Below are 23,008 nucleotides of genomic sequence, written 5' to 3'. Positions count from 1 at the left end.
CCTGAAAGAAAACATGATAGCCAGCAAAGAATGGACCACATATGACAATGTTCGGGTCCTAGTCACCTGTGGTAAGTACTCAATATATCTTTATTGTTGTCTGATGTGAATTAGTTCTTATCTAGGCTTTTCAGTTCCATATGTGACAGTGTGTCTGGCAGCATTTCCTTTTCACAATACTGGCACATGTAGTTTCTTATGTGTTTTACGTGTGCTTTTATGGATTACAGTGTGATGCCGTACATCAGTCACACATGGGAATAGTCTAGTCGGCTAGTTCTGAGCCAGGGCCAGAGTTGGCACCAGTTCTTTGTCTTTCCACCGCCCAAACCGGTTCTTAACAGGGGCTAAACTGGGGCTACGCTGGCTCCACTTCATTGATGGGCCAGTGAAGAACCATGCTGGAGCCAGACGTGTCATCAGGTGTGGCAGAGTTATCACTGGAGTTATCGCTACTTACAAGGCGGAAGAAACGCGAACCGGCTTTCTGAAAACTACAACAAACACGGAGCCCCGGAGTGGTTATCAAGAAAAAAAATTAAATAAAACATTGGAACGATGTAATCAGTCGCTCCGTGAAATTAATAATAGGAGGGAACGAGATAATTTAATCCTTGATCGCTCTCGAGGGGCAGAGCTCCTCCACTGCTCTCAGCTGCCTGAGATATCGACTTTAGAAGCAGGTTTCCATTGTTTTCACGCTTTTCATCGTAACATCATTGTAACTAACTTCACTTTCATGTCTTATTTGGCGTTATGACCACAGGCTGCGCCGCTGCTCAATACAGTGTGAGGCTGCACTGTGCTCTGCTCCGAGACGCTCCACTATTGTTTTTTACCACAGACCTTTATAATGAAGTGATACTTTTGGTTCATCAGCAACTAAAAACCAAACTACATACTAATGTAAATAAAAGCTGGTTTTTTAAACATAAAATGAGCCTTTGAGTGGCTTCATGTGAAAGAGAACTTTAATCAGCGTGTGTTTACATAGGTTTCCATTATAAACGGCTGTAGAGCTGTGTTCTATCATTCTACACCTCCATTCCTCCTGATGTTGAAGCATTTGATTCAGACACGTCCAGAAATAAAGTGAAAGGAGCAGAAATTCACTATGTAATGTCCAAATATTGAAAAATAAGCCCCAAGCTCATTCACAACTTTTTTTGTTTTTTGTTTTCCTCTGGCCACTCTGGGACTCCGGACTAAAGTAAGACGGACGTGAAAAAACACCAATAGAGTGCTGAGGAGACTCAATGTTTTCTAACTCTTTGGTCTGAATCCGAGGTTCAGGTCAGACTAGATGGGTCATAGACCTAGAACTAGAGGTATATTGAGGATTATGAGCAGGAGGCTACTTCTAAATTTCTATGTGGTGTGTGTTCTTCTGCCTTTTTGGTGTGTTTTGTGAGTCACAGTGACCTTTTTCTGACAACCTCGAGGAGAAAAAAGAGAATTTTTCCTGCTGTGGGTGTGGCTTTACTCTCTGTGGCAGGGGTATCAAACATCTGGTTCCAATTCAGCCTCACGAATTAAAAAAATTACAACGAAACCTGATTTTTAAACAATTTGAGTCCTTTGTTGCATTTTTACTTGTAACAAAATTAGCAGATACCGTATTTTCACGACTATAAAGCGCACATAAAAGTCTTAAATTTTCTTCAAAATGTGCAGCACGCCCTATGGTGCAGTGCGCCCTATGTGTGTGTTGCTGTTGTAAGGCGGACGTAGTAGGGAACACCATGAGAACGTTAAAGGGGGAAGTGTGGGCGTGGATTGTATATAAAACCCATGCCCTATGAGCAGGTGCGCCGTATGTGTGTGTTAAATGCAGTAATGGCACACATAACTGAGACTGCGCCTTTTATTACGGCCCTTTTGGTCGTGAAAATACGGTATGTTGACTTTTCTCTGTACTTGAAAAACAGTCAACATTTTACTGGTCTTTAAGTTTCAGTCTGGTCTTTTGTGTCTTTACATGTGACATGTTACATTTCTTTGAACTTAAACAAAGAGTCAAAGTCGTGGTTAATTACATATTATTAATAGATTATTAAAGTCATTTTACCTGCCTGAACGGATGTTGGACTTTCTGCACTAAAGTGAGTGTGACAGTGACAGACAGTGAGATCTAGTGGTCTGAGCTGGTCATACCACTGTGTTTACGATACTATTCTACTAGTAGTTGTACCTCTGTCTTCAACAGTGTTGGCTCCCTCCACCAGCTCTTTGGCCTCCACAGCCAGTTGGAAGGCCGAGTCAGGGAGTGGCGAGGGGGTGTCGGGGCTGTCTGTGGCTGGAGACGACTTGTTGCTCCTGGCACGCACACACACACACACACACACACACACACACACACACACACACACACACACACACACACACAGCAGGCAATGTGATTAGAGCACCACTCTGTTGGAGTGCTGGATGAATTGCAGATGTCTCTTACCAGACTTCTCCTCCGAGCAGGCTGGGTGTTGTCAACACCTTGTGAACGTTCTGCAGACAGAAACAACAACAACAACAACAACCATTCAGCTAGTTGTGCCACAAACCTGTTGGAAGTCATTGATAACACGTCTGAAAGGGAACCAGTGAGAAACAGTTTGATTCAAGATCCTTCTCCACGTTCACATCTATAAACTAATCTGAACATGTTCTCCCGGTTTAGTGAGTAATGTAAATACAGCTGCAGGGTGTCCCTCAGCCACTAGGGGGCAGACAGACTACACTAGAACTATGTGAGTGAGCTCTCCCTCTCAGGATCACCTGACACTGAGACACTGGAGAAAATTATTACATGAACAAAGTGGCAATAATATACGGTAATTTTACACACACACACACACACACACACACACACACACACACACACACACACACACACACACACACACACACACACACACACACACACACACACACACACACACACACACACACACACACACACACACACACACACACAGAATACCGGAGAGCCGAGGAAAGAGAGAAAGAGGAGAACTTTCACAGTATGGTGGCTCCTGGTCAGCCAACATGGCAACCTGCTGCAGAATTACTACTGTAGTCGGAAAATATGGCTTTTCAAAGTAAAGCTACTGACTTTCACCTCCTCAATCAGTCGTCAGGTATCATTTAAAGGACCCATATTTTGCTATACTTCATGTTTCACAGTCCATCCTCTGCTCATGTGGGATAATAATTTGGGTGATCCAGTATAAACACTCAAAACTTGTGAAATTATAGTTATTTCTTGGATTGAGCTGACGGCACCTCTCATGAAACGGGTGGTTGTCAGCTCCTCTGCCTCCCCCGCCCTCACGGAGACTGCAGCCCAGCCCACAGCCCACCTCCTCCCACCCCCTCGGTGACGTAGCCAGCAGCTCATGCAGCATCTCTTATTGTGGGAATAGCAGCAGGTTTCAAGATGAGCTTCTGAGTAAGTCCAGTTTCAAAGTACCATAGTTCTGGAAGCTTCTTTGGTGAAGAGTCGCTCGCAAACAAACTTTTGTTTGATTCTTTGCGGAAAAGAAAACAAAGTCCAGCCACATTCGCCGCTGTGCTTCTTCTTTCGGCAAGACAAATAGTGTGGAACCATACTTGCCCCCGAAAACACATTTTCTCCAGTGGACATGAAGGTGAAAACACATTTTCTCCAAGTGGACATGAAGGTGAAAACACATTTTCTCCAGTGGACATGATGGAGAAAACAGTTATTGACAGCAACAAAAACAGCAGTTCAATGTGAAGCAGCAGAGACTGAGATAGTGCGCAGAGAAGAGGCTGCACACGTGTCTTGTTTTGGTTTCTCCGCATGTCAATCTTCCCTGAGGCGGGGCTTCTCCAGCTCTGTGCCGCGTCATCATGGTGGTGCCACGTCATCAAATAGAATCAATGTGTTGAGCTCCCCCACCAGGTAGAACAGAGAAAGATCACTGTGAACTCAAGTTGGAGGGAATGAATGAAAAAAACACTTTCGGGATTATATGAACCCCAAATAGCACTTTTATCATGTTTAAAGCACAGAAAAGTCCATTTAGTATAATATGGGTCCTTTAAAGTGAAACTTTCAACCTTAGTATTATTCCACTCAGTATTGTACCACTCTGTAGTCACGGTGCTGCATCCAGAGACGCTGTACATTCTGCTGCTCTGGTAACAGTGTTAAAAATTAAAACGTTATTTTTGACAGCACTAGTAAATATCAAAGGCATCAGAAACATTGATACACAGGTGCAGAATACATGATGATGACACTGCTGAAAGGATGATGGTTTGAAGAATAGATGGAGATAATGAAAGGATATTTATTTGTTCATGAGATAAAGGGTAAATGTGTGGATTAAGATTAACTTCATTGATGCCAGAACAGATGTGAAGGTTGAAAAGGTGGAGCAACTGACTGGTTGGTAGATGGATGGACTACTGGAGAGTTAAACTGATATGACTGGTGAAGAGGATGTTGGACAGACTGATGGACGCCTCACTCTGCAGTGGAGTACCTGAGCGAAGCCCAGCAGCTTTTTGTTGGAGACCTCCAGATGTTTTCGGCTCAGCTCTGACTTCCTGAGCTGACAGTCAATGGTGTTCAGCCTCCTGTTCAGCTCCACCACCTCCTCCTGATAAACATACACACACATGCATTCATTGATCTGCCATGACAAAAAATTCTGAGGCTGTCTGACTTCAGAAATCCTGCAAACATAAAACATCTTGAAGCGTCACAAAGGAATAAAGTTAGAAGAATCAGCAGGCATGGAGAAGCTCCGTGATGGACACAACAGACTTATAATGCTGCCAGAGAAATAAAACATGTTGTTTTCCAGCAACTTTAAAGATGTAAATAAATATTCTCATAACACAGAAGTGGTTCATTTGTATTAAGTGTCACAGATATTTTGAATTCACTGTAGGTTACCCTCGGCAGCACTGTCAGATTGTGGATATGTGGAACGAGACTTTTCTTTATGGTTCATCAAACCTGATTCAGACTGAAAGATGCCCTTTAAACAACTGAGCCGCTGAATTCAGACGGGTGAATTTGATTCATCTGACCATGTGAGTGTGTTCTGCAGCTGTCGCCTGCAAACTCTCTCTGTCTTCCTTTCTTTCCTTATCTCTGTCAGTAGCCTCTGGAGCTAATACCTGAGCCACAGGTACAGGCAAAAGAAGGGAAATAAAGCCCTCTTTTCATCTGGAGAGCACGTGGAGGCAGAGTGCAGCAGCTTGATGTGTTTGACCGAGAGCCTCCAGCTGTGGGGGGGTAGGGGTGTCTTTACACATCACATCACACAGCACCGGCCAGGAGTCCAGACTCACTGTTGTCTACCTCATACAAGGCTTGTCCACATGAGACTAACCATCAGGTTTGTCCCTGTAGCCTCCCGTCCACAAAGCATCGGTCCAGAAAATATCTGCGTCCACTCAAAACAATGTAGTAAATATGCCAGGCCTATAGATGACATTGTGACTGTCACAGAAATACATAAAAAAGATGCGGCGACATTTTGCACTCATCAACAGAAAACCAAAAATGCTATGTCTTTATCATGACAGCCTTTCAATGGAACACAAACACTTTCAAAACATGAAAATGCTATTAACAAACCAAGGTAACTATATTATTTAATTTTTCTTAAATTTTGTTGACCTTGACTCTGGTGCCCTTGTAACTACGTTTTTTGCATCAGTCATCAATTCTTCCTGGAGTGCAACTTGCCCTGCACTGTTTTGCCTCATGGGTTGCTGACTTTGCCGTCTTAGATAGAGCATCACTGAGGGGCCACATCTGTATTGGCCACAATCTTTCAGTCTGCAAAACACACACGTGCACGTGCGCACACACACACACACACACACACACACACACACACACACACACACACACACACACACACACACACACACACACACACACACACACACACTGACTCCAAAATAGCATATGCACTGCACTGGACATTTTAATATTGAACAGTAAATCTAAAAAGTTGCACTTGCTTTCATTATGATATGTGTGCTTATACAAGCTGATAGTCACAAGTTAACTGCATTGGATTATTTCAATACTTATTTAAATAAAATTCATAAAAAATTATTTTCTTCCCCTTAAACTGCTACCTTATCGTGGTAGGGGAGTTTGAGTACCCGAATGATCCTCAGAGCCATGTTTATGCCACCCGGTAGGGTCTCCCAAGGCAAACAGGGCCGAGGTGATGGGTCAGCAGTTCAACACACCCCTATGGACAAACAGGGACCCGGCCAGGCTCAGCCCAAAGGGACGACGTGGGCCCCTCCTCCTCTGTAAGCCCACCACCAACAGAGGCTACCGTAGGGTCGGGTGCAGTGTGGATTGGGTGGCAGTCGATGGCAGGGGCCTTGACGACCCGATACCCCGACACAGAATCTGGTTTTCGGGAAGGAGCCCGAGCTTGTGCGGGAGGTTGAGAGAGACCATTTAGATATGGTCAGGCTCACCTCCATTCACAGTTTGGACTCTGGAACCCAGCTCCTCGACAGGGGCTGGATACTCCACTTTTCTGGATTGCCCGTGGTGAGAGGTGGCGGGCTGGAGTGGGCTTGCTTATTGCCCCACAGCTCAGCCGCCATGTGTTGGAGTTCACCCCGGTGAATGAGAGGGTCAGGTCCCTAACGCCTTTGGGTAGGGGACAGGTCTCTGACTGTTGTCTCGGCCTATGGATCGAACAACAGTTCAGAGTACCCAACCTTCTTGGAGTCCCTGGGAGGGGTGCTGGATAGTGCTCCAACTGGGGACTACATTGTTTCTACTGGGGGACTTCAACACCCATGTGGGCAATGACAGCGAGACCTGGAAGGGTGTGATTTGGAAGAACGGCCTCTGAACCCGAGCGGTGTTCTGTTATCGGGCTACTGTGCTCGCCAAAGTTTGTCCATGTTTGAGCACAGGGGTGTCCATAAGTGCACGTGGCACCAGGACACCCTAAGCCGGAGGTCAATGATAGACTTTGTGGCCGTGTCATCTGATCTCCGGCCGTGTATCTTGGACACTCGGGTAAAGAGAGGGGCAGAGCTGTCAACTGATCACCACCTGGTGGTGAGTTGGATGCGCTGGACTGGGAGGAGGCCAGACAGACTCGGCAGGCCCAAACGTGTTATAAGGGTCTGTTGGGAAGGCCTGGACGAGCCCTCTGTCTGCACATTCTTCGACTCCCACCTCTGGGAGAGCTTCTCACAGATCCTGGAGGAGGTTGGAGACATTGAGTCCGAGTGGACCATGTTCTCCACTTCCATTGTTGAAGCCGCTGCTCGGAGCTGTGGCCGCAAGGTCTCTGACGCCTGTCGTGGTGGCAACATCCAAAACCAGTGGTGGAAACCGGAAGTAAGGGATGCCGTCAAACATATAGGACCCGATAGGACTCCTAAAGAAGGAGTCCTATTGGGCGTTGTTAGCTCATAGGACTCCCGAGGCAGCTGACAGGTACCAAGAGAAGAGCAGCCCGGGCCGTGGTGGAGGCAAAAGCTCAGGTCTGGGAGGAGTTTGGGGAGGCAACAGAGGAGGACGATTGGTCGGCCCCGAGGCAATTCTGGCAAACCATCCGGCGCCTCAGGAAGGGGAGACAGTTCTCCAACAACACAGTGGAGGTGGGGAGCTTAAGTCACCAAGGTAGTTGCGAAGCTCCTCGGGGGCAAGGCACCGGGAGTGGATGAGATTTTCCCAGAGTTCCTTAAGTCTCTGGATGTGCAGGGATTGTTGTGGCTGACTTGTCTCTGCAACATCGTGTGGCAGTCGTGGACAGTACCTCTGGACTGGCAGACCGGGGTGGTGGTCCCTCTCTTCAAGAAGGGGGATCGGAGGGTGTGTTCCAATGACAGAGGGATCACACCCCTCAGTCTCCCTGGGAAAGTCTATTCCAGGGTACTGGGGAGGAGGATCCGGCCGTTAGTCGAACCTCGGATCCAAGAAGAACAATGCGGATTTCATCCTGGTCATGGAACACTGGACCAGCTCTATACCCTCCACCAGGTGCTTGAAGGTTCATGGGAGTTTGCCCAACCAGTCCACATGTGTTTTGTGGATGTGGAGAAGGCGTTCAACCGCGTCCCTCGGGATGTCCTGTGTGGGGTGTTCCAGGAGTATGGAGTCCGGGGCCCTTTGTTAAGGGCTGTTCGGTCCCTGTAAGGCCAGGAGCAGGAGTTTGGTTTGCATTACCGGCAATAATTCGGACCTGCTCCCAGTGCACGTTGGCCTCCGGCAGGGCTGTCCTTTGTCACCGGTTTTGTTCATCACCCACATGGACAGAATCTCTAGGCACAGCCGGGGGCCGGAGGGGGTCCAGTTTGGGGATCACAGGATCTCATCTCTGCTTTTTGCAGATGATATGGTTGCTTCATCAAATCAGGACCCACAATGTGCACTGGTGTGGTTCAAATAAAGCTTTAATGTTGACGGTTACTGGTGTGACCAGTAACAGGAAGAAGAAGAAGAGAACAAGAAGGCCGTTGCTCGGCTAATCCCCCGCCGGAGGGCTTTATATTTTCTCACAAAGCCAGCTCTAAGGCAGCACACTTGGTACACTAGAGGGTGTTCCATGGGTCCTAGTAGATAATTATGTAGAATCTGAAAGGGCTTCTTCATAAGCTATGTCAAAATACGTCTCCAGAGCCCAAAAGGTGTTTTTATGCACTTAGTGACCCTGTGACCTGATATGCAAATTAGGTCATGGTCCCCATGGTGCCCCTTCTCCCCAGGTGGAGTGTCCATGTGTGAAGTTTGGTGACTGTGGGCCCAGGAACTGCTGAGAAATGAGGAGAAATGTCTATATGAAAATACATGTATTGTGCAACCATGATGAGCAAACTTCAGGCCCTACCAATCTTCAAGGTCAAGGTCAGGTCACTTGGTGTACTGGAGGTTATCCCTGGAGTGTGTATTATGTGTGTATACAATTTCAGAGCTCTAGCTCAAAAACCTAGGCCTCCAGAGCCCAAAATGTGTTTTTAAGCACTTCGTGACCCTGTGACCTACTTCATATGCAAATTAGGTCAAGGTCACCATAGTATCTCTTCCCCCTCTGAGATGTATACACATGTGAAGTTTGGTCACTGTGGGCCCAGGGGTTGCCGAGATATAGGTAGAAACATTCGAACGGACGGACGTACGGACGTACGTACGGAGACTGTTTCAAGATCCCCCTTCGGGGCCTATCAGCCACGGCGGGGGATAAAAATGAGCTGTTTGTGGCCCTGAACCAAAACATGTTCAACATCCCTATTCTTAAAGGGGTCCAATTATTCTGTTTTTCAACACTTTTCACATGGTCGAGGTCCAAAAACTTTGTATACCAGATTCTTGCAAATCCAAATTTTCCTTGATTTTCAGCAGTGACATGCAGCCAGGGTCAGGCAGGGCAGGCAGTGCCTACCCAAGGCTGATCTGAAATTATTGAAACATTAATTTTCATTATTTGTTTTAATTATAATTATACTTCATTTTTCAATTTCCGGGAACATGCAGTACCTATAGGTTTGAAAGTGTCAGCATGTTGTGCTTTTCATTGCCCAAATGACTCAACACCGCTATTTCATGGTACGGCAGAGAGGCTAGTCACTCCTGTGCTCTTACTGTGAAGGCCACATGCTCTCCTGAAGGCCACACCCCCTCCTGAAGGCCACACCTTCTCCTGAAGGCCATACCACCTCCTGAAAGCCATACCCCCTCCTGAAGGCAAACTGCTGCTCTGTCTTTGCCGGTCTTATCCAGTGTCTGGGTATGTTTGCTCATATGCAGTCAGTTCCCCAATATGAAAATCATTTACATAAAAAAGCAGATAGCTACACTGCCTTTGGATGTAATGGTGCTATGCTAAATGCCATACGTACATTCACAGTGCATTCGTGAATTGATACAGCCCTGCAATGCTCTCTTGTGAGTTCACGGGTTAACGGGCAGGATGACAGCACTCAAGACGTTAAAGACGTTTTCACAACTTTCTTTTGAGGAAAAACAACAGCTTTTAAAAGATGTGAGACCAACACCTGAGCTACCAGACCTTCAGCAAAGGAAAGCTCAGAACATTGTTCCGACACTCATGTGAATCTGGGATTCGGATGCTCTGCAAGAGTGGTTTAGCTCCACACACAGCTATGGAGGAGTGGTTTCAGCACCACAGACAGCTCTGCAGGGGAGGTTTCAACACCACAGACAGCTCTGCAGGAGAGGTTTCAGAACCACAGACAGCTCTGCTGGAGAGGTTTCAGCACCACAGACAGCTCTGCAGGGGAGGTTTCAACACCACAGACAGCTCTGCAGGAGAGGTTTCAGAACCACAGACAGCTCTGCTGGAGAGGTTTCAGCACCACAGACAGCTCTGCAGGGGAGGTTTCAACACCACAGACAGCTCTGCAGGGGAGGTTTCAGCACCACAGACAGCTCTGCAGGAGCGGTTTCAGCACCACAGACAGCTCTGCAGGAGAGGTTTCAGCACCACAGACAGCTCTGCAGGAGTGGTTTCAACACCACAGACAGCTCTGCAGGAGAGGTTTCAACACCACAGACACTCTACAGGAGTGGTTTCAGCACCACAGACAGCTCTGCAGGAGAGGTTTCAACACCACAGACAGCTCTGCAGGAGAGGTTTCAGAACCACAGACAGCTCTGCTGGAGAGGTTTCAGCACCACAGACAGCTCTGCAGGGGAGGTTTCAACACCACAGACAGCTCTGCAGGAGAGGTTTCAACACCACAGACAGCTCTGCAGGGGAGGTTTCAACACCACAGACAGCTCTGCAGGAGAGGTTTCAACACCACAGACAGCTCTGCAGGGGAGGTTTCAACACCACAGACAGCTCTGCAGGGGAGGTTTCAGCACCACAGACAGCTCTGCAGGAGCGGTTTCAGCACCACAGACAGCTCTGCAGGAGAGGTTTCAGCACCACAGACAGCTCTGCAGGAGTGGTTTCAACACCACAGACAGCTCTGCAGGAGAGGTTTCAACACCACAGACACTCTACAGGAGTGGTTTCAACACCACAGACAGCTCTGCAGGAGAGGTTTCAGCACCACAGACAGCTCTGCAGGAGAGGTTTCAACACCACAGACAGCTCTGCAGGAGAGGTTTCAGCACCACAGACACTCTGCAGGAGAGGTTTCAGCACCACAGACAGCTCTGCAGGGGAGGTTTCAGCACCACAGACAGCTCTGCAGGAGAGGTTTCAGCACCACAGACAGCTCTGCAGGAGAGGTTTCAGCACCACAGACAGCTCTGCAGGAGAGGTTTCAGCACCACAGACAGCTCTGCAGGGGAGGTTTCAACACCACAGACAGCTCTGCAGGAGAGGTTTCAGCACCACAGACAGCTCTGCAGGAGAGGTTTCAGCACCACAGACAGCTCTGCAGGGGAGGTTTCAGCACCACAGACAGCTCTGCAGGAGAGGTTTCAGCACCACAGACAGCTCTGCTGTCAGAGTTGTTTTAATTTTCTCTGTGTTTTCAATATAAACAGTGGATGCGTTGTCATGTCATGAAATATATGTTGTTGGCAGAGTCTGGTGACTGCTATTGAATTATTGTTTAAGTTTGTTAAATGGTGTTTTACCATCTCGATTTTGTTAGATTAACACAGCTGAAACATCTTGTAGCACCATGGAGCTGATTGCAACAATGCATTTTGGGAGTTGGGTTGGCTGTGTCTCAAATGTTTATATTTGGCGTTATATTAGGCTTGTTAGTGTTGGTAATGATTGTGTTGTGTTTTTGTTGATTAGTTCGTGTAGTTAGTTAGTTCATGTAGTTTAATTTACTTTACTATTTGGAAGTTGGCAACCAGGAGTGAAGAGAGTTTTGTGTGTCATGTCGTCCTGCCATGGTGTTCCTGTTTCTTGTGTCAAGATAAAAGCTTTTGCTTGTTACAGTTGGTATGAAGGGAAAAGCAAGTACTCAATTGTGGATGCTCCACATCGTTTGCCGCAATATAGAATTGTCTTTGGTATCGACATTTATGACCTTGGTATGCTCATGGCACGTCACTGATTTTCCTTCATTTGAATATTGGATCATAGGAGATACACTCAGAATCTGCTGTGTCTGTGTGAGCTGGACTGGCTCCGCCCACACATGTCAATCTTGGGAAGAGCAGGAAGTGCTTCCTCTCGTGGTGCCATGTGTCAGAGCAGAGCTGCCTAATCGTGGGAGAGTCAAAAGGAGCGTCTGCCTTAGACAGTATTGGCTAAACCCCCAATGACACTATATAGGGTTTGATTTCTGATTGGTTGGAGCGACGCACTTTTTAAAAACTGAAAAAAACGGAATATATATATATATATATATATATATATATATATATATATATATATATATATATATATATGATGCATTTTTGATGGGTGCAGAAAATATGGTTCGAGAAAACTAGATACATAAACTCAACAAACATACTCATTGAACACTTTACTATAAAAATAGCAAGACAAATATATTCAAACTTGAACCAAAATGATTAGACTTGAGTGGATTCATTAAAACCAATATCCTTGGTAATCAGAGATAAAATATGACACAACTGGACAATAAACTTTGTAACCATGATCTCAGTAAATAGACAAATCTTGTCAGTGACTGGAGCTGTCCAGGGGGTGAGATGACGAAAGGTTGTTGGTGGAGGTTGAGTCTCACCTTGGTGGCCTCGGCTGTTTGTGCTGGCCTCTTGCTGGCCAGCTGGTTCTTCAGGTCTCTGATTTCAGCCTCCAGGAGATGGATTACTTCCTCGTAGTCCTGATCGGCACCGCTGCCATCCCGCTGCACCACCTCGGCCTCGGCCGCCTGCAGACGAGTCTTCAGACGGGTGTTCTCCTCCACCGTCAGGCAGGCTTTCTGAGGGCAGACAGTGGAAATGTCACCAGACTGTAGGCACAGTTCAGACACACTGCAGGCCTCCGTCTTACCTCTGAGGTCTTGTGCAGCTCTTCTTCCAGGGTTTTCTTGCTGTTTTCCATATCCTTCAGCATCACCTGCCAAAACAGGCAGAAGATGAATCCACACTAGTACAAACCAGAGTCCTGTCAGAACACATTCATCCATCTTGTTTAGTGTATCCACATCCAAAAGTGCCAGATCCAGGTCACACTGGGCAGAGACACCAGGGTACACCAGTGAATACTAGTGGACACCAGCATACACCAGTGGATACCACTGGACACTAGTGGGCACCACTGGATGCCATCGTACACCAGGTGATACCAACAGACAACAGCATGCACCAGTGGACACAGTGGACAGTAGACACTAGTGGACATCATCAGACACTAGTGGACACCAGTGGACACCAGTGGACACCGGCAGACACTAGTGGACATTAGAAGATACTAGTTGAAACTTGTGGACACCATGTCCATAAGGATACACCAGAAGACACTAGTGGATACTAGTGTACACTAGTGGACACCAGCAGACACTAGTGGAGACCAGCAGACACTAGTAGACAGCAGCAGACACTAGTGGACACTAGTGTATACCAGCAGACACCAGTGGACACCATCAGACACTAGTAGACACTAGCATACATTAGTGGACACCAGCAGACACTAGTGGAGACCAGCAGACACTAGTGTATACCAGCAGACACTAGTGGACACCAGCAGACACTAGTAGACACTAGCATACATTAGTGGACACCAGCAGACACTAGTGGAGACCAGCAGACACTAGTAGACAGCAGCAGACACTAGTGTATACCAGCAGACACCAGTGGACACCATCAGACACCAGCAGACATTAGTGGACACCAGCATACACTAGTGGACACCAGCGGACACTAGTAGACACCAGTGGACACCAGCAGACACAAGTGGAAAGCAGCAGACACTAACAGACACCAGCAGACACCAGTGGACACTAGTGGACACCAGCGGACACCAGTAGATACTAGTGGACACCAGCAAACAGTGGCGCCGCCAGCCGGAATCTTGTACGCACTGTGCGTACAATGTTTTGGAGGGTGTGAAAACAAATATTTTATAGGGGGCCATTTCTCTTTCTCTCTGTTTAGCGTACGGGAGAGTGGGGACTTATGGATCACTGTCTCCGTTTTAATCTCTGCACAGAAATGTATTTATTTATAGTAACAACATTTTATAATGAGGAACATAATATGTCTTTGAGAAATCCTAACCATGTTTCCAAAGTTTGGATAAAAACAAATGCTGGTCTGCAGTGTGCACTGCGCTATGTGTTTAATTCTAAATTTTAATTTAAATTAAAAGGTAGGCTAATCAAAAACTAAATGTTATGACCTACATGTCGCAGATTGAAATGCATTAAATTCCCACATTCAGTTCCTGCTCTGGCAGCTGTCCATGGTGCTGAACCGGGTAACAGAGACAGGAGTGGAACGTTCTGGTGGCCTGTTTGCAAATCACGCAAGCCACTGCTCAGGGAGTGACGGGCAGAACATCTGGTGGAGGGGGATGGGGTCTGTGTGCACTATGAAATTGAATCCTCGTGACACTCGTTTCCCTCAGACTAGGATCAAAAAACATTTATCGATCAATATAGTCAAACTTGATGGATGAGCTGAGATCTTCTGCTCTTGAATCAGACAAAAGGAAACAAAGCATGTGACCATCCAGTGATCTGGGTTGCTTTACTTTGTCTTCCAGTTCATTTAGAAGAACCAGGGATTTATTTTTGAGGTAAAAAAAACCAAAAAAACAGGCTGTGCATTATTACTTCTCGTGAGGACCAATGTTTCTCTTCTCTCAAATAAAGTACAAAATAGCTTTCAGGCTGGTAGACTTGATTGAGGCACTGATCGAAACGTCTCTATTCAGATCTCATGTCATTAACTTCCAGCGAGTTTTCTGTGCTCTCTCTCTTCTGTCCCTTCCTGCAGGGATCTCTGGATCTGGAGAAAAGGGTCTTGATCTCCCGTTCCTTCTGTCAACAGCCGGCAACATATTGAAAGGTTTTTGTCCTCAAAGCAGTTTTTCTTAATTTACTGCATTTCAGTTGTTTTGATGTGATTCCATTTGTTGTCTTATTTTCTCTGTATTTTAAACGTTTTAATGAACTTTCCCCCCACATTTTAAGAACCGTTCACACTGAATCCCATAAATGCACCATCTTGCCTTGTATTTATTGTGCGATGTTCTGCTCTGAGAATTGCTTCAGGATTATTTTTTTGGTTCTGCTGTAAGTTTTTGATATTTTACTACATTGGCACAGTTGTGCTGAAGCTAAAAAAAGTTAATGATTAAAGACCTAATTGAAAATGGGTTGATTTGTGGTTTGTGGGGTCTGTGTTTGGGGTTTGTTGGAGGCACGTAGACTCAACCTCCACACAGCCACTCCACTTTTATCCTCATAACATCATTATGATATAATGACAACTTAAAATACAATCTGATGAGGAGAAGATGGATTATTACAATGATAGGAGGATCACAGAGACAATACTACAGATGAATGATGATGATTTCCTCTGCAGTAACAGAGAGAAGTAGAAATGTGCGTTTTTCTAATAACTGATGCTATTTGCAAACCAGACAAGTTCACTCATGTGTGATCTCCACACTGGAGAGGTCCAAACTACGTGATGGGTCTCAGCTGCAGAGCCATGCTCAGGTTTCTGTGTGTCTGTATGTATCTGAGTGAGGATTATGTTCTGGAAACATATGGAAAGGTGTGTGTGTGTGTGTGTGTGTGTGTGTGTGTGTGTGTGTGTGTGTGTGTGTGTGTGTGTGTGTGTGTGTGTGTGTGTGTGTGTGTGTGTGTGGGGGTGCAGTGGGGGTGCGTGCATGCACGTGCGTGTGCATGCGTGTGTGGGGGGCGGCTGTGTGTGTGTGTGTGTGGGGGGGGTTTGCATATGCATGTGTGTGTGCGTGCTGCGTGTGTGTGTGTGTGTGTGAGTGTGTGTGTGTGTGGGGGGTTGCATATGCGTGTGTGCGTGTATATGGGGGATGTGTGTGTGCATGCGTGTGTGTGTGTGCGCGTGCGTGTGTGGGAAGTGCATGTGTGTGTATGCGCGCACATGCGCGTGTGCAAACGCGCGCGTGTGCACACGCGTGTGTGTGCGTGTGTATGCATTCACCTTAAGCTGCTTCATCTGAGTGTGCAGCTGCTTCACCTCCATCTGAAACTGCTCCATCTCCTCGCTGCTGTAGCTGCACTCTGACTCATATGTCTGAAGACATACAATACAAACAAAAATCTGTCAGATCCATGTTCAGAAAGCGCAACACCCGGCCACACCTTGGGGGGCACTGTCTTAATCTCATTTCATTTATTAATTCATTTGAATGCATTTTAATGAATCGGCTTTACATCTGGCACATTTTGCTCAACATTAATTTCCTTCTGCAGTTCCATACCATGAAACACAAACATACATAAGTACTATAACATACATAAGTACTATAATACATGTAGGAAATGTAGGAAATACCACATGCTAGAAAACATACCATAACATACAACATAAGACACGAGGAAACACACCACAGTACCAAACAAACAATACAGCATTCAAAAAGTATGACAATGTCTATCCCTAAAGTGGTAAAGTTAAGGTGCCTTGTCACACATTTCAAATATTACCCATACCCCCCGCACACACGCACACACACACACACACACACACACACACACACACACACACACACACACACACACACACACACACACACACACACACACACACACACACACACACACACACACACACACACACACACAAACACACAAACACACACAGTGAGCTACTCACAATAAAAAAAAAATGAAAATAAGAAGATCTGTGTGTACTAAAGCACGTCCGAGTGGTTATGAGCTTGCTGACCAAGAAGACATGATTAAAGTTGTCTCTTCAGTGATACATAGGTGGTGTTTTCTCTAACGGTCACTGGTAGAGAGTTCCAACTAGGACAACCCTTGATTGAAAGCACATTCTGTACAAACATGGACTTCAGAAACTGCTCTTCACAGCCCTTCCTCACTGTGGACCCAGTACTAGTCTCACTGTTCCTTTTTTAATGAGTTCATGAAGAGGTGGTGGGGCCAGGCTGTTCAACACCCTATACACAAATATATAGCACACATATGAAAGACTGAGGCTTTTGAACAAATATCTTGAAAACCTTTTTGTACAACTGTTCAATTAGCTGAAGCACAGTGACACCAGGACCACAGTGTTCGATGTGGGAGCACGTCATGCAGTGGAGGGAGGACTTGCTGCCAAACAAACCTATTTCTTTTTTTGAAGCAGAGGTGGCTTTAAGATAAAAGAAGTGAGCTTGTGCTCAAAGGTTTGAACCAACTGCTGATGCTGTTGGCCCCTGAGCCAGACCCCTGACTGTCCCTCCCCACACAGACCTCCACATGTTTCCAGTGAGAACTGCTTACAGGTGAGTGAAACGCGGAGGTGTCCATCAGGCTGGCTGCTTCGTGGTAGGAGAACGTGAAGGGACTCGCCCCCAAACCAAGCTCCTCCAGGTTCTCCTGGAACATTTTCTGGGTTGCCTCCACAAAATCTGTGCAGAAGCAAACAGAAGACTTGTTTGGTTTGAGGAAGGAACGGGTCAGCAGGAGACCAATAATCCTTCTGGAAGTGTCAGAGCAGCTCTACAGTGGACATAAAATATTAACTCACTTTCTACATCTGTACCACTGTTATATTATTTTTTTCCTGTTTGTGACACATATTTTGACAGGTGAGACTCAAGGTGTCACTTATAGCTCGGAAAATACCATGTTTCTTTTTTCACCAGTGACTCTGCCCGTGCTTGACATCTGTTGTAGATTCAGGTTTGGCACATTAAAGGTATACAGGAGGATTTTCAGGAATTTTAGGAAAGAACCGCCCTCTCCACCGTTTGAAAAAAATGCGCATGCGCAACGCTGTACCTGCTCCCGAGACGGAACGCCTACTAAAACGCGTGCGAGAGACGTGCACGAGCCCAGTTGTCCTCGTGCACGCTCTGTTTACAAGTCACAAGTCGGCATCGCTCACATAAGCTCACTTTACAAGAAGATTTGCACCAGAGGGGGTGAAACTGTGTAAAAATGTCCCAGAATAATGCGTGGGGTCGGCCACCGGCATGATGAGAACCGTGTGGAGTGAGCTGCGTGCAGGGACGAGCACGTACGACGGCCTTACGTCATATATCACCAGAATGATTGACAATTGGGAGGACCAGTTATTTTGATGATCCACCCGGAAGAAGAAAATCCTCTAATATACCTTTAAGTTTTTCAGTATTTGGGAAATAGATGAAGTGATTGGTCACACTTCATAACAATCTCATTTGCCACCAACCTCTTTAGAGTGAAGTTCATGTTTAGTGACATACAAACAATTCCTACCCTTTTGTAGTCAATTCATACCTCTTTTCATTGACATTTATTTGATATATTGAGTATTTTGAATAGTTTTCTTCACCCTTCTATTATCATTAGACAAATATACAGAACCAAAAACCCAGACATTAGGACACTTTAGACCGAGCATTGTCATGATGGAAACCCTCAATGTTTGTAGATTCTGGGCCTGGACACAAGTTGATGCAGAGCTGCTTCACTGTTACACAAAATTGATATGACACAGCTGGTCAGCAACATGCAGCTGCTACACAGAGTGGGAGATCTGACAGGAGCTCAGCACAGATCTGTCAGCCACTGTCCACACAGCTGGACGTGTTCAGGACATGTGAGGACTTTACCTCCGTAGGCCACAGTGCCTTGTGGGTCTGTGGTCAGATTCTGTCTTAGCTTCTTCCTCTTTTCCTCCGAGACATCCAACCCAAGGAACGACAAGGCCTGGGAGGAGGGAGAGACAGGACAAATTAGTTTAGACGTGGAGACTTCAACTCTGAGGCTCAGCCACGTGCTGTCATCTGCTCTTCTAAACAACAAATGGGAGCATTTAGATCTGGAAAGTCACGGACCTTGAGCAACTCCACATTTCTTTTGTTTTTAAAGACTTGTGTGTGTGTGTGTGTGTGTGTGTGTGTGTGTGTGTGTGTGTGTGTGTGTGTGTGTGTGTGTGTGTGTGTGTGTGTGTGTGTGTGTGTGTGTGTGTGTGTGTGTGTGTGTGTGTGTGTGTGTGTGTTACATTGAATTTGGTTTGTTCTTGTTCCTTGTGTAAAACACTGAGTTGGGAGCTTCTGGAATTCTAGAATGTGTTTCATAACGTGTCAGAGCTCAATGATGTCTCTCTCTCTCTATCGCACGCACGCACGCACACACACACACACACAAACTTCACTATGCAAAGTGTCCAAAGACATATGGACGGGACAAGATGGAGAAATTAATCTACACTGTTGTGGCCAGTGATGCCGGTGGCATGTTAACTAGTAACGCGTTACTCTCATATGACCACTTTTTTCAGCAACGAGTAATCAATGCGTTACCATTTCCAAACCTATAATCAGATTAAAGGTGCTCGACTCCACTCAGCGCTGGATCGTAACACTCCCTGCGTTAGTATGCCTGCATGTGTTGTCTCCCAGTTTTTGTCTTATACTAACGCCGCTTCCTTTTGCTTCCCTTTGAAGACTCGCCAGCCTCAGCTTCCCCGTTTTCTGACCCACCGTGACCAGACCCGACTCTAGCCCCAGTAGCTCCCGCCTCAGCAACGCAGCCTCCAGCCTCCGGAACCCGCAGAACCTTCTATTTACTCTTGTTAAAAATAAACCCTTCTAGTGTACTCGTCCGTCTCCAGCTGGTTTATCCGCACCTGAGCCGCCGAAGTCCCACCGTAACAAAAGTTACTTGTCCAAGTCACTGTGAGTTACAAGTATAGTGTCCCACAGGACAAGTTTGTTGTCGGCAAAGCTGCTTTATTATTAAACAGAACCGGCCAGTCCTCCGTTCTCCTCCAAACTGACCAACCTTTGTCATCAATAAACCTTAACATTGCAATAATCCCCCACCCCCTGTTATCTATAAATCAATCAGTCAATTAATCAAAGACTTTATTTGTCCCGGAGGGTGGCAAATGAAGCTGCATAGAGCAGGCAGTGCAAATAAATAAACAGTGCAACAACAGACTGCAACTACATCTCTGTAGTATACCAGCAATAGCAACAATTAAATAATAAAACGGTGAGTCAGATATAAATACAATAAAGAATGAAGGTCAAAGGTTAAATATGTATCAGGAGGTGCAGGAGGCAGGGATCTGCAGAGTTTTTGGCAAAACCGGTTGTAATTTTTATGTTCAGACGATGGGGGGTGTTGTCGGCAGCTGCTGAACTTAGTTACTTTAAAAAAAAGTAATCTGTGAAGTAACAAAGTAACTTTTTAAAGGAGCAACTAGTAATCAGGTTCATTTTTTAAAGTAAGTATGGCAACACTGGTTGTGATAAACCTGTTCTCCCAACTATGTGTCATGCCCCACTCCTCAGAGGCCTCTTAGGGGCGTGGTTGGGTTTTTTTCCCTCTCCTGTCTCTCCTCCCCTTTTGTTTCAGGCTGTGTTTGAGGAAGTGGAGTCGCTGGGGGATTCAATACCTGATTCAGTTCAGCTGCAACGACCGGGTGGAGCTCGTCTTCTCCTGATCAGCTGCACCTCTTAAAGGTGCTCGACTCCACTCAGCGCTGGATCGTAACACTCCCTGCGTTAGTATGCCTGCGTGTGTTGTCTCTCAGTTTATGTTTGATACTAATGCCGCTTCATTCTGCCTTCCTCCTGAAGACTCGCCTGCCTGAGCTTCCCCTGCTTCCGGACCCACTGTGACCAGACCCGACTCTCACTCCCGCTTCCGCAACGCAGCCTCGGCCTCCTGCCACCGGAGCCCGCAGAACCTTCTGTTCACTCTCTTGGTTGAAAAATAAACTCTTCCAGTGTACTCGTCTGTCTCCAGCTGGTTTATCCGCACCAGAGCCTCCGAAGTCACCTCGTAACACTATGTACAACAGATTTATGAGAATCTGGCTTTTTTTCTTTTAATCCTTAAAAAACACGTTCTCTTATTTTCTTGATCACAGGTTGATCTGAATTAAATAAAAAGACAAGGTTGTGACGTCTTCCTAAGTTTGTCATCCTTGTTGGTTTTTGATTGACAGCAGCTGATTCCCAGCAGGAGATACAAGCTAAAGTGAACAGACGTGTGGAAGCTACATGTTTCAGTCAGTCTGTTGCCAAAAGCAGAATCACCAATGTCTCACTGATTCTGTAATTCAGTGGTCCCTCAGTATAACGTGGTTCACCTTTCGCGGCCTCGCTCTTTCATGGATTTCTTTTGAGCAATTTTGCATGTGTATTTTTTTAAGGCGTATGATATGATAAGGCACAATGTTTTGCGCCCTGATTGGCTAAGGGAGAAACTGCACATTGTATTCTCTGTCTTGATTTGCTAAGGGACTGTAGACCCTTGTCAATCAATCTCCGTACTGTGTCTTATTTATGCGAATGCGTTCAATTTTATTATACATAGACATATTGCATATACATCAATGTCTGATTGATAGCAGTGACTCTGACGTGCTGTAAGTTTTGTTCCTGACAAACCTCACAATGTCGACAAAACGTTCTGCACCGACAAAGGCACCTGCGGTCGCAGCCCAACGGCAGAGAGGATCTATGATCTACGAAGGTTTGAACATCGGGAGTGTTTAAACAAGTAAGTAAGTAAGTAAAATTTATTTATAAAGCGCTTTTCACAGATAAAAATCCCAAAGTGTTGTACAGGAGAAAAGGTAAAACAACAATATAAAATGTATATAGATGTGTAAAATTAAAGTGACACTAGTGAAAAACCCATCAACCAAAAGCTCCAAAATAAACATGTTTTCAGATCCTTCTTAAAAGAGACAACAGAGTCCGCCAGGTGCAGAGACAGGGGCAGAGCGTCCCACAGTCGAGGGGCAACGGACTGAAAAGACAGGTCCCCTCGGGTCTTATAATGGGTCTTAGGGACCACAAGCAGGTTCTGGCCAGAGGAGTACGGCTTCAAAAGGTCCAGGATGTACTGTGGGGCCGGACTGGTCCAGGATGTACTGAGGGGCCGGACCGTTTAAGGCTCTGAAAGTCAGCACTAGGACTTTAAAATCAATCCTGAATTTTACAGGGAGCCAATGGAGAGCCGATAAGACTGGCGTGATGTGAGACCTTGGAGGTTAACAACACCTGTTAGAAGTCTAGCAGCAGAATTCTGAACGATGTGCAGTTTGTTCAGAGCAGACTTATTCAGACAGGTAAAAACAGAGTTGTAATAATCAAGTCTTGTAGATATGAAAGCATGAATAATTAATTCCAGGTCTTTTTTTGACAGCATTTTGCGAACTTTAGAGATGTTCCTTAGGTGGAAAAAGCAATTTCGCACAAGCCGTTTTGAGTGTGTCTCCAAAGACATGGCCTGGTCAAACACAACCCCCAGGTTTCTGAGGCTGGATTTGACAGAGGAGCCCAGAGAGCCAAGGTCTGTTTGATCAGCGGGATCTTGTGGTCTGGAGCAAAGATCAGCGTTTCAGTCTTGCTTGAATTTATCTGTAAATAATTTGTGGCCAGCCAGTCTTTGATGGAGGAAACACACTCTAAGAACATTTGCAGATGATGGAACTCAGCATCATTAAAAGAACAATACAGCTGGACATCGTCAGCATAGAAATGATAAGATACGTCCTTGAAACAACCAATAATTTGACCAAGTGGCAAAATGTACAGTAAAAACAAAATAGGGCCCAAAACTGACGCTTGTGCCACTCCGCAGGACAACAAGAGAGAAATGTGAGAAAATGTTCATTCCTGTCTGAGAAAAGTGTATAAAGTGTGTGGTGAGGGGTTTTACAGCCTTAAAACATATATATTACTTGTATTAAAAAAAAGTTAACTTCTTTGCAGATTTCGCTTATTGCGGGTTCTTTTTAGAACATAACCCCTGCGATAAACGAGGGACCACTGTAGCTACAGCCATTTATAGGCTTCCACAGATGAGCAGCGTTGGAACAATCCAGCTTCACTCTCTCTTCAGGCAGTATGTAACTGTGCAAGCATTACTGATATATGAAATATGGCAATTTACTTTATTGTCT

The 23,008-nt window shown here is 45.8% G+C and overlaps 1 protein-coding gene across 1 annotated transcript in view; it reads right to left on the bottom strand.

The window, feature by feature from the left end:
* Positions 1–2,059: 2,059 nt before the first annotated feature.
* The window catches only part of LOC308141078 (syntaxin-binding protein 4), a gene marked incomplete at both ends in the record, with an annotated part of 237,544 nt that continues 216,595 nt past the window's right edge, over positions 2,060–23,008 (bottom strand). Inside the window, 9 exons of the mRNA XM_080511081.1 lie at positions 2,060–2,097; positions 2,192–2,316; positions 2,450–2,499; positions 4,506–4,622; positions 12,655–12,852; positions 12,924–12,989; positions 16,067–16,159; positions 17,377–17,504; positions 18,693–18,789. Coding sequence (XP_080367207.1) covers positions 2,060–2,097; positions 2,192–2,316; positions 2,450–2,499; positions 4,506–4,622; positions 12,655–12,852; positions 12,924–12,989; positions 16,067–16,159; positions 17,377–17,504; positions 18,693–18,789 — 912 coding nt within the window. The remainder of the gene's footprint in view (positions 2,098–2,191; positions 2,317–2,449; positions 2,500–4,505; positions 4,623–12,654; positions 12,853–12,923; positions 12,990–16,066; positions 16,160–17,376; positions 17,505–18,692; positions 18,790–23,008) is intronic.

This window comes from Blennius ocellaris (genome assembly GCF_963422515.1).
Source record: "Blennius ocellaris genome assembly, chromosome: 16".
In the NCBI taxonomy this organism is placed as follows: domain Eukaryota; kingdom Metazoa; phylum Chordata; class Actinopteri; order Blenniiformes; family Blenniidae; genus Blennius; species Blennius ocellaris.
Note: the sequence above shows the minus strand (reverse complement) of the source record. Positions and strands in the feature narration are given on the sequence as shown.